This window comes from Saccharomycopsis crataegensis (assembly GCF_037102585.1).
Source record: "Saccharomycopsis crataegensis DNA, jcf7180000000072, whole genome shotgun sequence".
Classification (NCBI taxonomy): domain Eukaryota; kingdom Fungi; phylum Ascomycota; class Saccharomycetes; order Ascoideales; family Saccharomycopsidaceae; genus Saccharomycopsis; species Saccharomycopsis crataegensis.
Window position 1 is genome coordinate 1,486,882 of NW_027043819.1, and position 15,945 is coordinate 1,502,826.

General features: G+C 39.3%; 5 protein-coding genes across 5 annotated transcripts; 3 read left to right on the forward strand and 2 right to left on the reverse strand. All coding sequences in view use genetic code 12, as the record gives it.

Annotated features, from left to right (window-relative positions):
* Position 1: 1 nt before the first annotated feature.
* On the forward strand, positions 2 to 6,514 carry UBR1 (E3 ubiquitin-protein ligase UBR1; the record flags this gene model as incomplete). Its single annotated transcript, XM_064994119.1, has 1 exon — positions 2 to 6,514. The coding sequence occupies one exon, from the start codon at positions 2 to 4 to the stop codon at positions 6,512 to 6,514; it is 6,513 nt and encodes a 2,170-aa protein (XP_064850191.1).
* An 816-nt stretch (positions 6,515 to 7,330) lies between these two features.
* Positions 7,331 to 8,332, reverse strand: CPD1 (2',3'-cyclic-nucleotide 3'-phosphodiesterase; the record flags this gene model as incomplete). Its single annotated transcript, XM_064994120.1, has 2 exons — positions 7,331 to 8,265; positions 8,329 to 8,332. 2 exons carry the CDS (start codon positions 8,330 to 8,332, stop codon positions 7,331 to 7,333), a joined length of 939 nt encoding a protein of 312 aa, XP_064850192.1.
* Positions 8,333 to 8,560: 228 nt separating this feature from the next.
* APL6 (AP-3 complex subunit beta) lies at positions 8,561 to 11,329 on the forward strand (the record flags this gene model as incomplete). Its single annotated transcript, XM_064994121.1, has 1 exon — positions 8,561 to 11,329. One exon carries the CDS (start codon positions 8,561 to 8,563, stop codon positions 11,327 to 11,329), a length of 2,769 nt encoding a protein of 922 aa, XP_064850193.1.
* A 1,196-nt stretch (positions 11,330 to 12,525) lies between these two features.
* On the reverse strand, positions 12,526 to 14,532 carry ATG7 (Atg7p; the record flags this gene model as incomplete). Its single annotated transcript, XM_064994122.1, has 1 exon — positions 12,526 to 14,532. One exon carries the CDS (start codon positions 14,530 to 14,532, stop codon positions 12,526 to 12,528), a length of 2,007 nt encoding a protein of 668 aa, XP_064850194.1.
* A 131-nt stretch (positions 14,533 to 14,663) lies between these two features.
* Positions 14,664 to 15,515, forward strand: CTO1 (Cto1p; the record flags this gene model as incomplete). The annotated part of the gene is made up of 1 exon (XM_064994123.1): positions 14,664 to 15,515. One exon carries the CDS (start codon positions 14,664 to 14,666, stop codon positions 15,513 to 15,515), a length of 852 nt encoding a protein of 283 aa, XP_064850195.1.
* Between the last annotated feature and the right edge of the window lie 430 nt (positions 15,516 to 15,945).

Consider the following 15,945-nt stretch of genomic DNA (forward strand, 5'->3'; position numbering starts at 1 on the left):
CATGCCGTCGCAGCAGGTCCTCCTCCATTCCCAATTGATCGAGCATTTGGCCTCGTTGCCCAGGAATTTATCGTACAAGTTTGCCGATGAGGAATTATTACAAACCAACGTTCGCAGAGCATTGAATTTTGCATTGTTCAATGGCACCAAAGAGTCTGCGGATTATTTCCCTATTCTTTTTCCAGGCCTCGAACGAAATAACTTCCCGACTTCATGGGGTAAAGACGTGATTCAACCATCGGCACCGCCAAATAATTACCAGTTCTTTGAAGATTTGGCGAATGACGAAGATTTCAACGACGCCCAACATACTGGCAGACCATGTGGTCGTAAATTCCAGTTTGGTGAACCAATATATCGCTGTGTCGAGTGTGGGTACGACGATACTTGTGTGCTCTGTCTCCAATGCTTCAACAAGAAGGACCATGAGGGGCACGTTGTCTTGACTTCCATGGCCAGCGAGCATAACTCGGGATGTTGTGATTGTGGGGATCCTGAGTCCTGGAATGGTGAACTACATTGTAAATGTGAAGAAAATGATGATGCTCTTCAAGGCACTGAAGGTGACAATGATGACGGATCACAATTTGCTAACCAGGAGTTCGTTGACCATTTACAACAATTATTAGATACTTGCCTCAATTATCTTGTGGGGACCTTCCACCATTCTATTGAAACTTTACCATTTTATTTGAAAAGTCTTGATTTCGTCGACAAGCACGAGTTTCTGCACCATTTGAAATCGCATTCTCGAAGAACCTGGTTAGACGATAATTATCGTATCCATGCCCAACCTAGCAATAAATACGTATTCATTCTTTGGAACGACGAGTACCATGGCTATGATGAAGCCACCAGCACCATTCAGAACGTTACCAAAAAGACTTCTGGGCAATGTGGAGAAATTGCCATGAATATTGACAAGGTCGGAAGAGCGGTGTTATTGAGTAGTGACAATCCACAGGATCTTTATATTACCTTCCGTCATACCTATCAAAGAAGCTCTACTACCGGAAGAGAAGGATTGGTGCCGTCGATCATGGACATGGAGAAATATATGCAGGAAGAAATATGTTTCTATATGACGGAGTGGATCCACGAGTTATTGAAGTATCCTCTGAAGAAGTTCCAAAAAATCGCCAGGGATTGTTTAACTAAAGGGTTCTTGACCCCAAAGAAGATCTCATTGGAATCGGAGATTGAGTATCCGAGACTTAACGAAGAGTCAAGATATACCAGTGGATTATTAAATGACCAAGGAAATATCCCTTCTAGTAACTACGAGGAACATCACAATATTGCCTGTGGCGATAAGGACTCTGTGGTGGAGTATCTTCTTTATTTCGACTGGCGTTTTGCCAAAAGATTTAGAAACTCGATGAAATCGTTGATCATCGACTCTGTGATTATGGATTTATCATTTAAGAATCTCTTTTTGGAAAAATACGCCAACGTTTTCCCTAATCTTGCCCAGAATTTCCTTAGCGATAGGGAATACACTAATAACATCGTGATCGAGACGTTGGTACAATTACTTTATACCCCGTCTGCCGCGCAAAAAACTTTAGTCGATGGGTATTTTGTGAATTTTATGGCCGGGTTCACCGAGGTGGTGATGAAGAAAGTGACCAACCATAAATGGATGTATACTCCCGATGATGCGTTGCTGTCGGTGGTCAATGCCGAAAGATATTTGACGGTGTTGAATTATATGAATAACCATATCACTCTGATTGCAGAAAAGCTTCCGGCAGAATATAAGGTGTTATTTTATAAGCAAGACAACTTCAAAATGTTTTTTGCGGTACTCGAGTTATTCCAAAATAGTTACAAATTCCAAAGAAAGACTGGCGAGCATATTCACATGGAAGACAAAACGTTTGGCCAAACTTTAATGATCTTCAATTCGATCTTGCGAGCCATTTGTTGCGCTTTCAATGGGAGAGAATTTACCAATCTGACGGTGGTGGATGTCAATGTTAAAGAATTAGTCACTAGTAGCTTGGAAAACATCTTTGTACATTATGGCGACTCGGTGGATATCCCAAAATATAAGACCATATTCTACGATGGCAATAGCTACAAGTTGTTTAATAACCCTGTGTCACTGCAAGAGGTGTCGTTATTAAATCCTATCAACTCTTTGTTATCGCTTGTGGTTGAAAATAACGATTTGGAGTATTTTATATCGGTAATTCACAAGGATCGCGAATACTTGGCCACCATGGACCATATCGCCGACATTTCTTTGAGATCGATTGTATTTTGCGGGCAAGTGGAATCAAGATTCTGGGTGAGAAACGGGATGTCCATTGTCAATTATGCATTGTGTTATTCCAAATTATCTGCCGGTTTCAATATCAGCGCCCATGGCTATTTAAGAGATCTTCACATGGTGCAATTGGGATTTTTCCTCCACGCGGCCGACCCAACCGAATATTTGTTGAATGTCATTAATGGATGGGAACTTCTTGGATTATGGGAAGGCGAATCTTTCCTTGATGGGGTATATGGTGATAAGATGAATTATTTGGTCCACGAATTTTTGTTGTTCCTTTATAGAGTCCTCACCGAAAGAAAATTCTTCATTCCCCAAACCAGTCCAGAAAAGGAAAGAAGTTCGATCCACTATTCGTTATTATACGAACTTAGTACCGGACCACAAACATTTAGACAGCTCGATCGGAAAATGATCACCGATTCCGATAAAAGATTGGTGCGGTCCGTGTTGGACGAAATCGCTGATTATAAACCCCCAGTAGGATTAAGCGATCACGGTACTTTTAGTTTGAAACCCGAATTTTATTCCCAATTGGATCCCTATAATTTGTTTTCTCCGTCGGTCGAAGAAGTTGCCGATTGTGTTAAGAACAAATTATTCAAATTGGCCCAGCAGAAAACAGGAGTGCTGGAGTACAAAGATGTGGACGATGTGATTGTTAACCCCTATTTCCTGGAATTACACGACGAATACCAGAACTATTCAAATTTCGTGAGAACTTATGCCTTCAGCAAATTGCTTTATAGATTACTTTCTACGCTAACTCAGGAAGCCGATAGCAATGGATTGCAATTATTGCTCCATTTAGTTCACGCGGTGATTTTGGATAACGAGAACGTCATGGGGGAAAGTCATTTCGATTCATTTTACGATAAATTGGGACTTGCGTTGTTTAAGATTGTCACTGATGGCACAAAGCTAGATAAGGGGGTGAAATCAAAAGCATCGTATTTATTGAAATACTTGATTGGCAAAAATGAGGCCAAAGTGATGGAGTACTTGTACAACACTTGTGATCATACTCAAGTCGAACAATTGAAAAATCAATTAGAACAAAGCACAAAAGATGAAGAGAATATCCGGAGAAAACTTTTGATTCAGGAAAAGAAGAAAAAAGCATTTGCCAAATTGGCAGCGCAGAGAAAATTATTCGAGGAAAATAACAACATGAGCAATGAAAACTTGACCAATTATAATAATGGTGCGGATGATGATGATGATGACGATAACCTCAACCCACATGGCGCCAGTGGTAGAACCTGCATTTTGTGTCAAAAGGCCCAGCAAGAACTTGATATTTTCGTCACCATGACTTCGTTTGCCAAACATAATGCGGTGGCCACCCTACCATCTAACGAGACATCATTCGCCGCGGCTTTCAAAAGATGGGATAGTTCCGTGAGTTATGAAGACTTTGTGTCTCACAATAAAGTGATGTCTTGCCGTACCAGTGATGACGAGAACAGCAACCTGGAAGATCGGTATATCATCACCTCGTGTAACCACGCCATGCACCATACGTGCTTCATGCACCATCGATCACAACAAGGGCTCATTTGTCCATTGTGTAATTTTGAAGGTGATTTATTGATGCCATGTCATTTATCGCAAAAGGTGAGCCCTGAATTCTTTGAATCTTTGAAATCGGACAATGAAGAAATTGATAATACCCAACACTCAGCGATTTTTGAGTTTGTCGAGCACGGGGTAGTGAAAAGTCCCAAGAAGTTGACGGCATTGCCAATGCTTGCAAAATTGTTATCGGTGGATTCTGAAAACCATGAAGATGAAGTCAAATTGAAGAAGTTTAACAAAGTGAAATTGTCATTGAAGAAACATTTTGAAACCAAGATCCAAACTCTTTCCAAGAGTAATAACTCTAGCATGTTTGAAACTTCTGCGGATAATCTTTCTTTATTGATCAGTAACACCATCAGTTCTTTGGAAGTCGCCAGCAGATTTTCTACTAATCCTAATAACAACCCTTACACCGATTATTTGAGCGAGATCCCTGAAATCACTTACACGTTTTTGAGAATGTTGATTTTGTACCGTCTTGATAAGGATTGGTTCAAAAATGGGGAATCCCTGTTGTTAAAAAACATTGGGCAAATGTCATCGTTCACATTATTTGTCGTTGGTTACTTATCTGGCAGTTTTTCATTCCAATTACTTTTGAACTCAATGTACATGAGAAACATCGCCGCGACCCTCAACAGTGTTTTCAATTTGATTCCAGAAAGACCAGAATTGTTCGAAGTGATTGGCAAAGTGGGGTCCAGCAACGCTCGTGTGATCAGCAGTGCAGAAACCATGGACGATCTACGTAGTCTGTTGTCGAAAATCATTAATCCTGCCACAAAGTCCCAGATGATGTCGGGATTAGATGATGATTTCCTTAACGGGATCTTGATCATTATTCAAAGATGTTCATTAGGATTCTTTAGACAACTCACAATTTTCTTGAAAGTGTTGACGTACGATCCTGAAAGTGACAATGTGGTGTACCAACTCGGCAATATCATGAACGATAATATCATTAGTGGGATCGAAGATTCGTTCTTGAACGATGATTTCCCCGAGACGTTGGAACCGTATAATAAATTTTATGGGGTTTCCAATATCGCCGATGTCTTGACAGGGTTAAACCGCGATAATGGTGAAACCATTTCTGCGAACATCTTCAAGGCGGTGTTCGCTGATACTCATAGTAACATCACGCGTTATAGAATTGAGTATCCAGGGGTATTGAAATTGATCCCATTACCTAATAACTTCAAAACATTCACCATTAACGCCAAAGAATATTTCGAGGCGATTGGCCAAGATAATGATTGGCAAGGAGAGAATCGGTACGATTATTCGGTTTGTTTACATTGTGCGAAACGGATTTACAAGGACCATCTTGCCAAGTTTGAATTGCGTTCAGGAAACGAGAGTATGTCGCGACACACCAAATCGACCAATCACACCTTATTTTTGGATACCACTAAGAACGTGGTGTTTTTGATGATGGGGAATGCCCAAGGGGTTCCTGCAAAACTCCAAGCACCATATATCAACGAGTTAGGGGATACTGGGGAGTATTCTTTGAGACAGAATGCCCTGATCACTTTGAGCGAGAACCGTTACAGACATATCATCAAGATGTATTTGGTGGATGGGTACGCTTCTTATTTATCAAGATATTATGGCAGTGCCACCAGATGGCAGGGAGGCCTTGGTGGAGGACTATTCTTTGGTCGTCGAGATGAGGATGAAAGTGATCGTTCAGGGGCCGATGATTATGATAATAGAGGAGGATTGTTCTTCAGAGATGATGATGATGATGATGATGATGATTCGGACGAAGACGATGATGTGATCAATGATGTTGACGACGATGAGATTTACGTTCCAACAAATCAGCGGATTTTGCCTAATGTTGCTGCGATGAGAAACTTCGATGTGGAAATCCCTGAAGATGATGATGACGGAGAGGATGCCGATGATAGTGACTATGATGATGCGTTGCCTCATCAGAATATTAACGATATGTTTCAGACCATCGCCAGAGAAATGAACATTTACGGGGATAATGAGGGTCAAGCGATGATCCAACGGGAATTGGTGAGATTGTTGGCGAATAATCTCAGTCATCCGGAGAATTTGCCCGGGAATGTGACCGTTGAAGGGTTAGCGGAGATCCTCAATGGGGGAGAAAGAAGGGCAGCAACAACTCCTCATTATCCACACCATCATGATCACTCTGACGACGACGATGATCATCATCAAAATGATCATGACGAAGATGTGGAATATGAGGTCATGGGACCAGGGTATATTCATTATTCTGAAGATGATGGTGGTTCACCACAACATGTTGTAGCAGAGTATGATGATGGGAGCTATCATAATGATAGCAACAATAATGAGAGTTATGGTAACCACGATAATGAGGGTCATGAAAATCATGACAATGAGAGCTATGGAAACAACGATAATGGGAGTCATCATAATGCAAACCATGATAGTGTGAGTTATGATAACCATGATGATGTGGGTTATCATAATGGCAGCAACGATAATGTGAGTTATGGTAACAATGATAATGAAAGTAATGGAAACAATGATAATGAGAGTTACACTGGCTCGAACTATTATAATGAGAGCTATGATGATGATAACAATTATACTGACAGCTATGATAATGAGAGCTACGATAATGAGAGCTACGACGATGATGATTATTAGTATTTTTTTTTTCTTCCTCGGTTGTCATTTTATTTGTGTTTTTTTTTTTTTTTTTCTTTTGTATTTTTGAAGAGAGTTACAATATAAAATATTTCAATTTTTGTATATATGGTGATGATCTTATTTATTTATATTTTGTAGATGAATGATACTTATTTAGATGCTATCTGGCTGAAATTATTGTTCAACATAGATGATACTTTGTACCACACCGTATGAGCTCATATCCCTCAAATTTTTTGAAATATCCCACTATACTATTCCCCCAAATCAAATTGATGTTAAGATTGTGCATTATACAATCGTCTTGGTCTCTTTATGGAGACATATTCTCTTGTTCGGTTACTGATAACCAAACTTTTCTTTTTTTTTATATATATAATTACTGACCAGCACTTAGGAAATCTTTAAAGCACACAGGTGATAAAATGACAAATTAGAGAACAACAGCGAAAATAAAAAACAAGAAAAAAACATCACAAATAAAGGAGCAAAAAAAATTACGCAGGCAAAAATAAATAAGTAGGCAAAAGAAACAAGCAGATAAAACAATCCAACTCGAAATTCAAAAAAAACAACAACCGATAAAACTAGAAACACACCCGTATCTTGGTTCCAATGATATAATGACATTAGCTATATATCCGTATTTGAGATTAGTCATATGAGAATCATGATTTTAGCTATGTATCAACCATAATACTGGCTCCATATACATCGTATTGCTAGTTATATATACGTCATACTACTAGCCATATATCAAATGCATTTAATTATAATAGCATACTATCAACATGAAAATCACGCCTCGTTCTATCACGTCAAGTGATAATCGATGGATCCTAACACTTCCCAATCTTTAACCTCACCTTCACATCGCACCAACTTTAAACACCCATCATCAGGCCAATATAGATTTGCCGCATCATCCACCAATCTATTATCCCCATCGATCAACACGCTTAACAAATCTTCGACTCTGGTCTTTATGGTTCTTTCCAATGCCGAATCAATGGCATACACGTTGGAATAAACGAGGGATAAATGCGGATTGAACTCTTCGAGTGACCATCGTTCCGCCGCCTTCATTGCCAACGAGGAAATATCAGCAGGGTTAATTTCCCCAGAAAGGGTTGTTGACGATCCTCCTTCTGTAGATTCGGAAGTGGCGGAGGAAAGAGCACTACTATTACTGGCAACCCGTTTCGAGAGACTTTTCGATCTTTTTGGCCGGTCATTAGACGGAGGAGCCAATGAGGAGGACTGTTGTAAAACCCGTTGCTTGAGTCCTGGAGCCTCAACAAACAATTCCCTGATGATCCGAGCAAACGATACCAAGTTAGGGTTCGGATATACCGAGAGTTTGACTTTTTGGAAATACTTCTTGCCAAATTCCAATTTATCGAATAATATTAACTGATCTGATATGGCGTTCTCCAGAGACGATTCGGAAATATTGGTGTTGTTGTCATTGAGGGAAGTATCTGATTGGTTTTCCATCTGTTTGCGTTGTTGTTGCTGTTCCTCCCGTCGCTGTTGGTGGATTTGGTTCAATGAATTTATGGCAGCCAACGCAGAGTTCAACAATACTGCCACATCGCTGGGGGTGTTTATGACGATGCCCGAAGTTATGGTGATGTGAGGTTCGAAAGTGGGAGCGTTATCGAAGAGAGTGTGAAGGGAGATGATCAATGAATCGGCCGATTCGTAGAAAAGCGAGTGTGATTTGGGTACTAACCAGAGAGCAATGCCTGGTGGGGAAAGAGTTAGTTTGTGTGCATAATATATACAATAGCCAGATACTATTTACTCACCCATTGTGATGTGTGTGTTTTCTATTGCCAGAAGGAAGCACCGTAACAACATGAGAAGGAATGGAAGGAAGGAAGAAGAAAAAAAACATTTGTCCTTCCACCTGCCAGGGCACAAACCACAGTTTTTTTTTTTTTTTTTGGTGATAATCGGCAAACTCATTTCACAGTCTTCTATCTCCATCTATCTATCCACCTGTCATATTTCTCATTATCACCGACAATTGCCGCCCGAATGAACGATCCTTTCACCACAATCTCCCATATGCTCGAGTCCGCAAAGGACTTGACAGTGGAGGCAGCGGCGTCGGCGGCAGCAAAGTTGGCAGACACCCCAAACCACGCCAAACCAAAAGAAATCATCAAGCTATTGAACTCCAGCTTTGAACATGAGATCTTGAACGGGTTGAAAGTCGTGATTTCTTATATGTCCACCGGGAAAGACGCGTCGCAATTCTTCCCCTACGTCATCAAGAACATCAATAATTCCAACTTGAAGATCCGCAAGCTAATATACATTTACCTCACAAGGTTTTCAGAAACTAACCCAGACTTGGTGTTATTGTCGATCAATTCAATTCAGAAATCATTGAGTGATAAAAACCCCCAGATTCGGGCTTTAGGTTTGAGAATCATCTCGTCAATTAACAACCCCACCATCTTGTCGATTTCCATGTTGGCGATCAAGAATTCCGTCAATGACCTTTCGCCAATGGTGCGAAGATCCAGCGCAATTTGTATCTCCAAGATGTTCAAGTTGATGGCCAATAATATCGACGAAACTCAAAAGACGGTATTGATTGAGCAATACTTGAACAAATTGATGAACGACTCAGAGTTACTGGTGGTCAATTCAGCGATTATCGCCTTCAATAACGTCTGTCCTAACAATTATTCAATGATTCACCCATTGTTCAGGCATTATTGCTCAGTATTAAGCGATTTTGACGAATGGACCCAGATTGTATTGATTAACATATTGACCAACTACTGTCGAATATACTTACCGAGACCAAAGATCATCAATTTGGCGGGACCTGGTGAATTCATTTATTTACCAGATGACGAGTTCCAAATTATCAATTACCCAGTGTACGAGGCAGAATTTCACCCAGATTTGCAATTGTTTTTGGACTCCATGAAAAATTTGATCTATAGTCCTAATAATGCATTGATCTTGTCTATCATCAAAGCATTTTATTTCTTAACCCCAGCAAAAACCTTGAAAGACTATAATATCAACACGATTTTGATTAGACAGCTCCAAAACTCTCCAGAAAACTTACAAATTTTCAAATTGCAAATCATCTTGTACGTGATATTGAAAAAGGATTCGATAATGTTCCAAAACCATTTCAAGACTTTTTATTTATTGCCCACCGATACCATTCAAATTGCCAAATTAAAACTCTGTATTCTTTCATTGATCATCAACGAAAATAACATCAAAAGCATTGTCAATGAATTGAAATATTATGCATTGTATAGCCCCGATGATAAGATCGCCATCGAAGCCACAAAAACTATTGGGAAGTGCTCACAAATTAATATCCATTGGAACAAAAAAGTTTTGCAGTGGTTATTGAAACAGGTGGAAATGGTCACCAAAGATGACGATGTTGATGGGAAACTTCTTTGTACCGATAGAATCATCAATGAATGTCTTACGGTCATCAGGTATTTGATCCAACAATCTCCAGAAAATAACGTCAAGCCCATTATCAAGCTTGCCAGTATCATCATCAATGAAAAGTTCAATTTGAACGCCAGCGCCAAATCATCGATTATTTGGCTAGTGGGGGAATTCACCAATATCATCCCTAAATTCCTTCCCGACTTCATCAGAGTATTGGTGAAATCATTTAAAAATGAAGAGGAAATTGTCAGGAGTAATATATTATTGATTGTTTGCAAATACTATACTTACGACATCGCACAATTTCAATTAAAGAACCCGGAAACCACATTACAATACTATCCAAGAGACGCCACCAACGTGATATATAACATTTTCAACCATGTCATCAATTTATGCAAGTACGACAACTCATACGACATTAGAGATCAGGCACGGATGTTTCATCAATTATTATCGTCTGACCGGATCGAGTTGGCGAATTTGATTTTACAAGCTCCCAAACCAATTCCCTTGATTTTAATTTCCAACCAACCGATCTTGAACAATCTTGCCTCGCCAAAATTGAACGATGATTTCTACCCAGGGGTTCCAAAGACCGGGGGCATCATCGGTAATGGTCAGAAAATTATTGATATTGCGGAAAAGAAGAAAAACCAAGCTGAAGAAGCTAGTGCCAATGTCGAAGTTTCCCCACAACCTTCCAATAAAAACTCATTCAGCGAGAAGAAGTTGAATACCGGGTTGACCGTGCCAAAATCTGTGGCCACCGAACTTTACAATAACGGCGATAAAGGCGGGGATTTCGAAAATGTGTTAATGCCATGCTTGTCATCATTTATGACGGTCCCTCAATGGTCTGATGTTTCAAAATTGCTTCCGGACTCTATCAGGGATACTACTACTACCACTTCTCAACGACAACAAGAGAGCTCTTTGATGGCATCGGGTTTTGGAAATGTCAAAGCTATTTCTTCTAGTTCATTCCTTGAAAATAAGTATCAAGCAGAAACTTCAAATCATGCGATGTCCTCCGATACTTTGAAAAGGGGACCACATCAAATGCAGAACTTCAACTTGAAGAATAATTACAAGCTACAAAGTTTGGATGAGTTCTTGAGCTCACAAGATGGGAGAATGGAAATGATCTCGAGAAATAAGAAGTATTTGAAAAAAGCAGACCATCCGAAGAAGAGCTCCAGTAAAATAGAAGACAATGACGAAGATGAGGAATATGAGGAAGATAGCGAGTCTGAGGATGAGTCTGAGGAAGATGAATCTGAAGAGTCTGAAGAAGAGGAAGATGATGATGAGTATAGTGATAGTGACAGCGATTCTGAAGATGAGAGTGCCCAGATGCTCAAATAGTGTAATTCAATGAGAGGGAGCATTTAATGAACGCATTGTTTTTGTTTACTATGGTTTAGTCAAAACCATATGTAAGAATGTTTTCCACACAATGATAACGAATGTATCCAACTTCATAATAGTTTAATATACCTGTCATTGAAAGATAATATACACCATTGTACCATAAATGATAAATTCACATCTTAAATAGCATATCCCTGGCCAGTAATCGGATTATAAATCGAACGGATTATCAACTGTTACTTTAGAAGAAATGATCTCTTTTGTAGACCGAAGTATATCAATACAACGGGTTTTTATTTTTGAGATATTCAACCATTCGGTTAGTCTATATATATATATATAAAGAGAAACTCTTTTGGTGTACAATTTCTATATGTCTAACGCATATTCATCCCTGGTCAATATTCACTAGAGATAAGTGTTAAATACCTGCTGGTCACAGCCAGATGAATGTTTCTACTGAGTTTGCTAGAATTCTACAAGTCTACAAAGTACTTCAATGTATATAGATGAAACAAACGCACTCACGTATAATAACAAGCACTCTAGATAATAAAGTTAAATATAAAGAAAGTAGTAAGGATGAACAACACCGGCACCCAGCAACCAATAATGGATCTAAATATAATCCTGATAGAAACGACAATAATGTTTTATTAGTGGAGATATGATGATCTGGTCCTTCCATGATACTTACAAGGCCGCCATGTTGTCCAGGTTCGGATATAGGAGTATAACACAAACTAATCCAGAACATCATCTAAAAATCAGAGCCAGCGTATTATTACTTAGGAGCTTTGATTCCGATATAGAAATATGAGTGGGCAAATATAGCACTTACAATCATCGTCTGTCAATAATTATATGATCGCTTCTCTACCACGGCAGATAATTATACCATGGATCCCAAAAGTTGATAAGAAGACCATTCATCATTTCTATAATTTATAAATTATACATTTGTTTATGAATAAAAAAAAAAAAAAGGCTCTGTATACGAATACCCGTAAAAAAATCAAAAGTGACAAAAACCAAGAGTAATCACCATTCATTATCAAGATTAACATATTCATCCATATCATTTCAAAACATCTGAAAAATTAAATCAAAAAATCATAATTCAAACCCAAAATGTCAAAAAACAATAAAGAACAAAAAAGCAACATAAACATGAAGAAGAAAAATACGTTTCACAACCATTCTTCATCTATAGAGTCATTATCGGAAAGAACATCATTGCTAATGGAGAATTCTGCTGCTGCCTTCTCGGCCTCTTCTTGAACTTTCGTCAATCCACTAAGATCCTCAATGTATTTGTTATTATTTAACGCTTTGACAACAAATCCCCAACCATGCTTCAAGAATTCAGAGAGAATTGGCAATGAACACGCCGAGCAGTTCTTATAACTTGGGGCTTGTACTTTGACGTTGTTGAAATTGTGCATAAACCCTCGTATTTGATGAGGCAATTCCCCCAATATCGTCGAATTTTCATCATTTACCAACGCGTATTGTTTCTGTGGATGTTGGATGATTGACACCATCAACTCCACTGCCAACGAAGATGCCATTAGGGCCACCCCTGGTCTGGTGACGGTACACATTTGATCCAAAGTTCGATCGGTTAAACTATCTGATGGGGCAAAAACATCATTGCAGAAATAGCATCCAAGTCTCTTATCTTGTTGCAGGTCAACATCCTGCTCCCCGTCGAAATTTACACTTTCAGAAATACACCCATGACGCATGACAAGAAAACTGTCAAACCCTAAAGCGGCATTCACCACGGTCTTATGTTTGACGTTGGCAATAATGGTAGGTAACCATCTAGTTTCTCGGGAGTCCATCAATAAATAAACAACGTCATGATCTTCAATCAATTTTTCCAACAATTCAAAATTCTGGCGCTCCGTTTCCATATCCTTGACTGGATGGCCAATCATAGGAATCTCCAAATCGTAACCTTTGGCATTCACTTGAGGGAAAATCTGTTTAAGGGCTTTAGCAGCGGCTTCGGCTTTTGGAGCTCCACCATTAAGACAATCTTCATAAGTATATAATGATTGCCTAACTGGATTGGAAAACGAAACTTTCCCATTATCGACAAAGGTAATTGTTCTGACTCCCCACCCCAATAAAGCTCTTGATACGTATGAACCTAAAGTACCGGCACCTAACAACAAGCATTTTGTATTTTTGATGGAATCCAAATCAATTTGTGGGATGATTCTCCATTTCATTAACTTTAAATTCAAATCAACCGCCTGTTCTGCCAAAGACACTGGGGATAATAGAGACTGTAAGTCGGCGATTTTCGGCTGTAGTGACCCATTGCTGGTTTTCTCCCATCCTGTAACTTTAGGAACGTTTTGTCTAATGTTAAGATTAATAGAGCTATCCATGGCTGACAAGTCGAGCCAGAATGATGATCCATTGAACCTGTAAACCAATACTTCGACTTTAGTGTAACCGTAATACAACAAAAGGGTCAAAAAGTTTCTCAAGTACCAAGATGGGATCATTGGGTACGTCGATGCATCAATAATCCCTACACGTATGGAATCGTTACGCTTATCATCGAGGACAAGTTCCGACAACGCAATTGGGTTGTTGTCAGCATCCAACAAGAAGAAGTTCTTCTTATTGTCATTTGTTTCCGTTTGCCACCATGTTTGGATCTTATGGTCAAATTCTTCTTTGGCCAGCTCAATTCTCGATGAATTGATCATCCACTCGGTATAAAATGAAGGGAAAGAGAACCAATAATAGAATTTGAATTTCTTCAAATCAGAAAACGATAAAACATTGAGCGACGCCAATAACGCAGGGTTGGTCAATACCTCTTTAGATTTAAAACTTTGGTACAATTTTTCTCCGGATGCCTGCAAATAGGCATTCTTATCCATCTCTTGGAACTGTTCCTTGGTGTTCAAATTCACAAGATTACCGGGGGCAAATAACGCAGAGCCACCGGGAAGCATTCTGTGGAACTCATTGGAATGGTTTTCAAAGCTGGTACCCGAGACGTTTATTAGCGGGGCCAGGTTCTTAGTGAAGAGCTTGATGTTGTAATACGCAAGGATGACCTGGCTGGAGGTGTCAAGCTTGAACTTATCGAGCTTGAGCTCTGAGAGTTTTTGAAAGAAGCTCGAGTCCACTGACGAGTGGAATGGCACGAATTTGAGCTTCTCTGGCATTTACTGGGTGGGATATTACTTTTATCTTTTTGAGATAAGCAGTTGTTGTAGAAAGAAATAATATTAAGAAAGATGCTCTTCGCCTTTTTTTTTTTTTTTTGCCACGCGCGCTTATCATTAACAATCACCACATGTCAATCAAGACAGCCATGAGACTTATTGTCGTGGACTTCGACGAGACAATCACCAAGAAGGACACTCTTCTGCAATTGGCATCGCTCGCCTATCGCCAGAAACCACAATTCCCTGTGAAGTTCCGCCATTACCAGGATGTGTACTATAAACATTACCTGAACTACGTTGCTGGCCATGAATACTTGGGGGGCAAACAATGCCCTTCGTTAAAAGACCTCTTTTCCCAAGAACTACTTTACCAACAAGGGATGTATCCCGTAGAAATGAGTTCGATTGATGAGATTGTGTCTACAGGACTTTTCAAAGGTCTCGAGAGTCGCAATTTGGATTCGTTGAAAATCCCCATCAGAGAAGGATTCTCGTTGTTTGCTAATGAATGTTATAGGCAGCTGATCCCCATCTACGTGCTCAGCATTACTTGGTCAGCGAGATTTGTAAAGCTGGTGTTATTGAACAATGGAGTGGCTCCTAATGCGACGGTGGTAATATCTAACGAGTTGGAGTTCTCCGAAGATGGTACCACTTGCACCGGTGGGTTCCAGGTTGGCAATGTTAGAACTGGCTATGATAAATTACAGCGACTCACTGAGATATTAGCCAAAAATCCATCGTTGCCGTCACTTTATATCGGGGATAGTAGGACTGATTTGTTAGCGAGCTTGAAATGCGATGCCAGAGTGTTTATGGAAAAAGACAACAATTCTCTATTGGAGTCCCTTAGCAAGTCGACCAGTTTAGAAATTGAGCCATTATCAGACAAATTGCAAAAAAATGAAAATATAATATATACTGCAAAAGATTTTGTTAAATTGAACCATCTTTTATTTTCCGGTGGTTCTGACGGCTGAGTTGTGCGATTATTCTTGATCATCATATTTCCCTTCAAAAAAAAAATGTTAAACATTTCTTGTTGAGCAGTTTGGAAATTATAGTTGGAAAAAAATCTCTTGAGAAACGATATCTTATGTTGTAAACATTTTCCGGTGGTCCCTGACAAAAAGATTTTTGTTTCATCATTATTTAGTTTACTGATCGTAGACCATCCAGGCTGTTAGATTTCCTAATACCAACCAACCCATCAATTGGAAGTTGTTACAAATTTCCCAGAAATCTAGCAAATGATTGCATGTCCATAAGACATTTACATTTTTTTAATCAATAGGTTATCTTACTATTTGTTAAGTGATGTGTACTCTTCTCAAAAAAATGATCCATAATCATCAAAAACCAAAACTGCATAATGTTCAACCTGTCCTTTCTTATCTTACTCTATTCTTT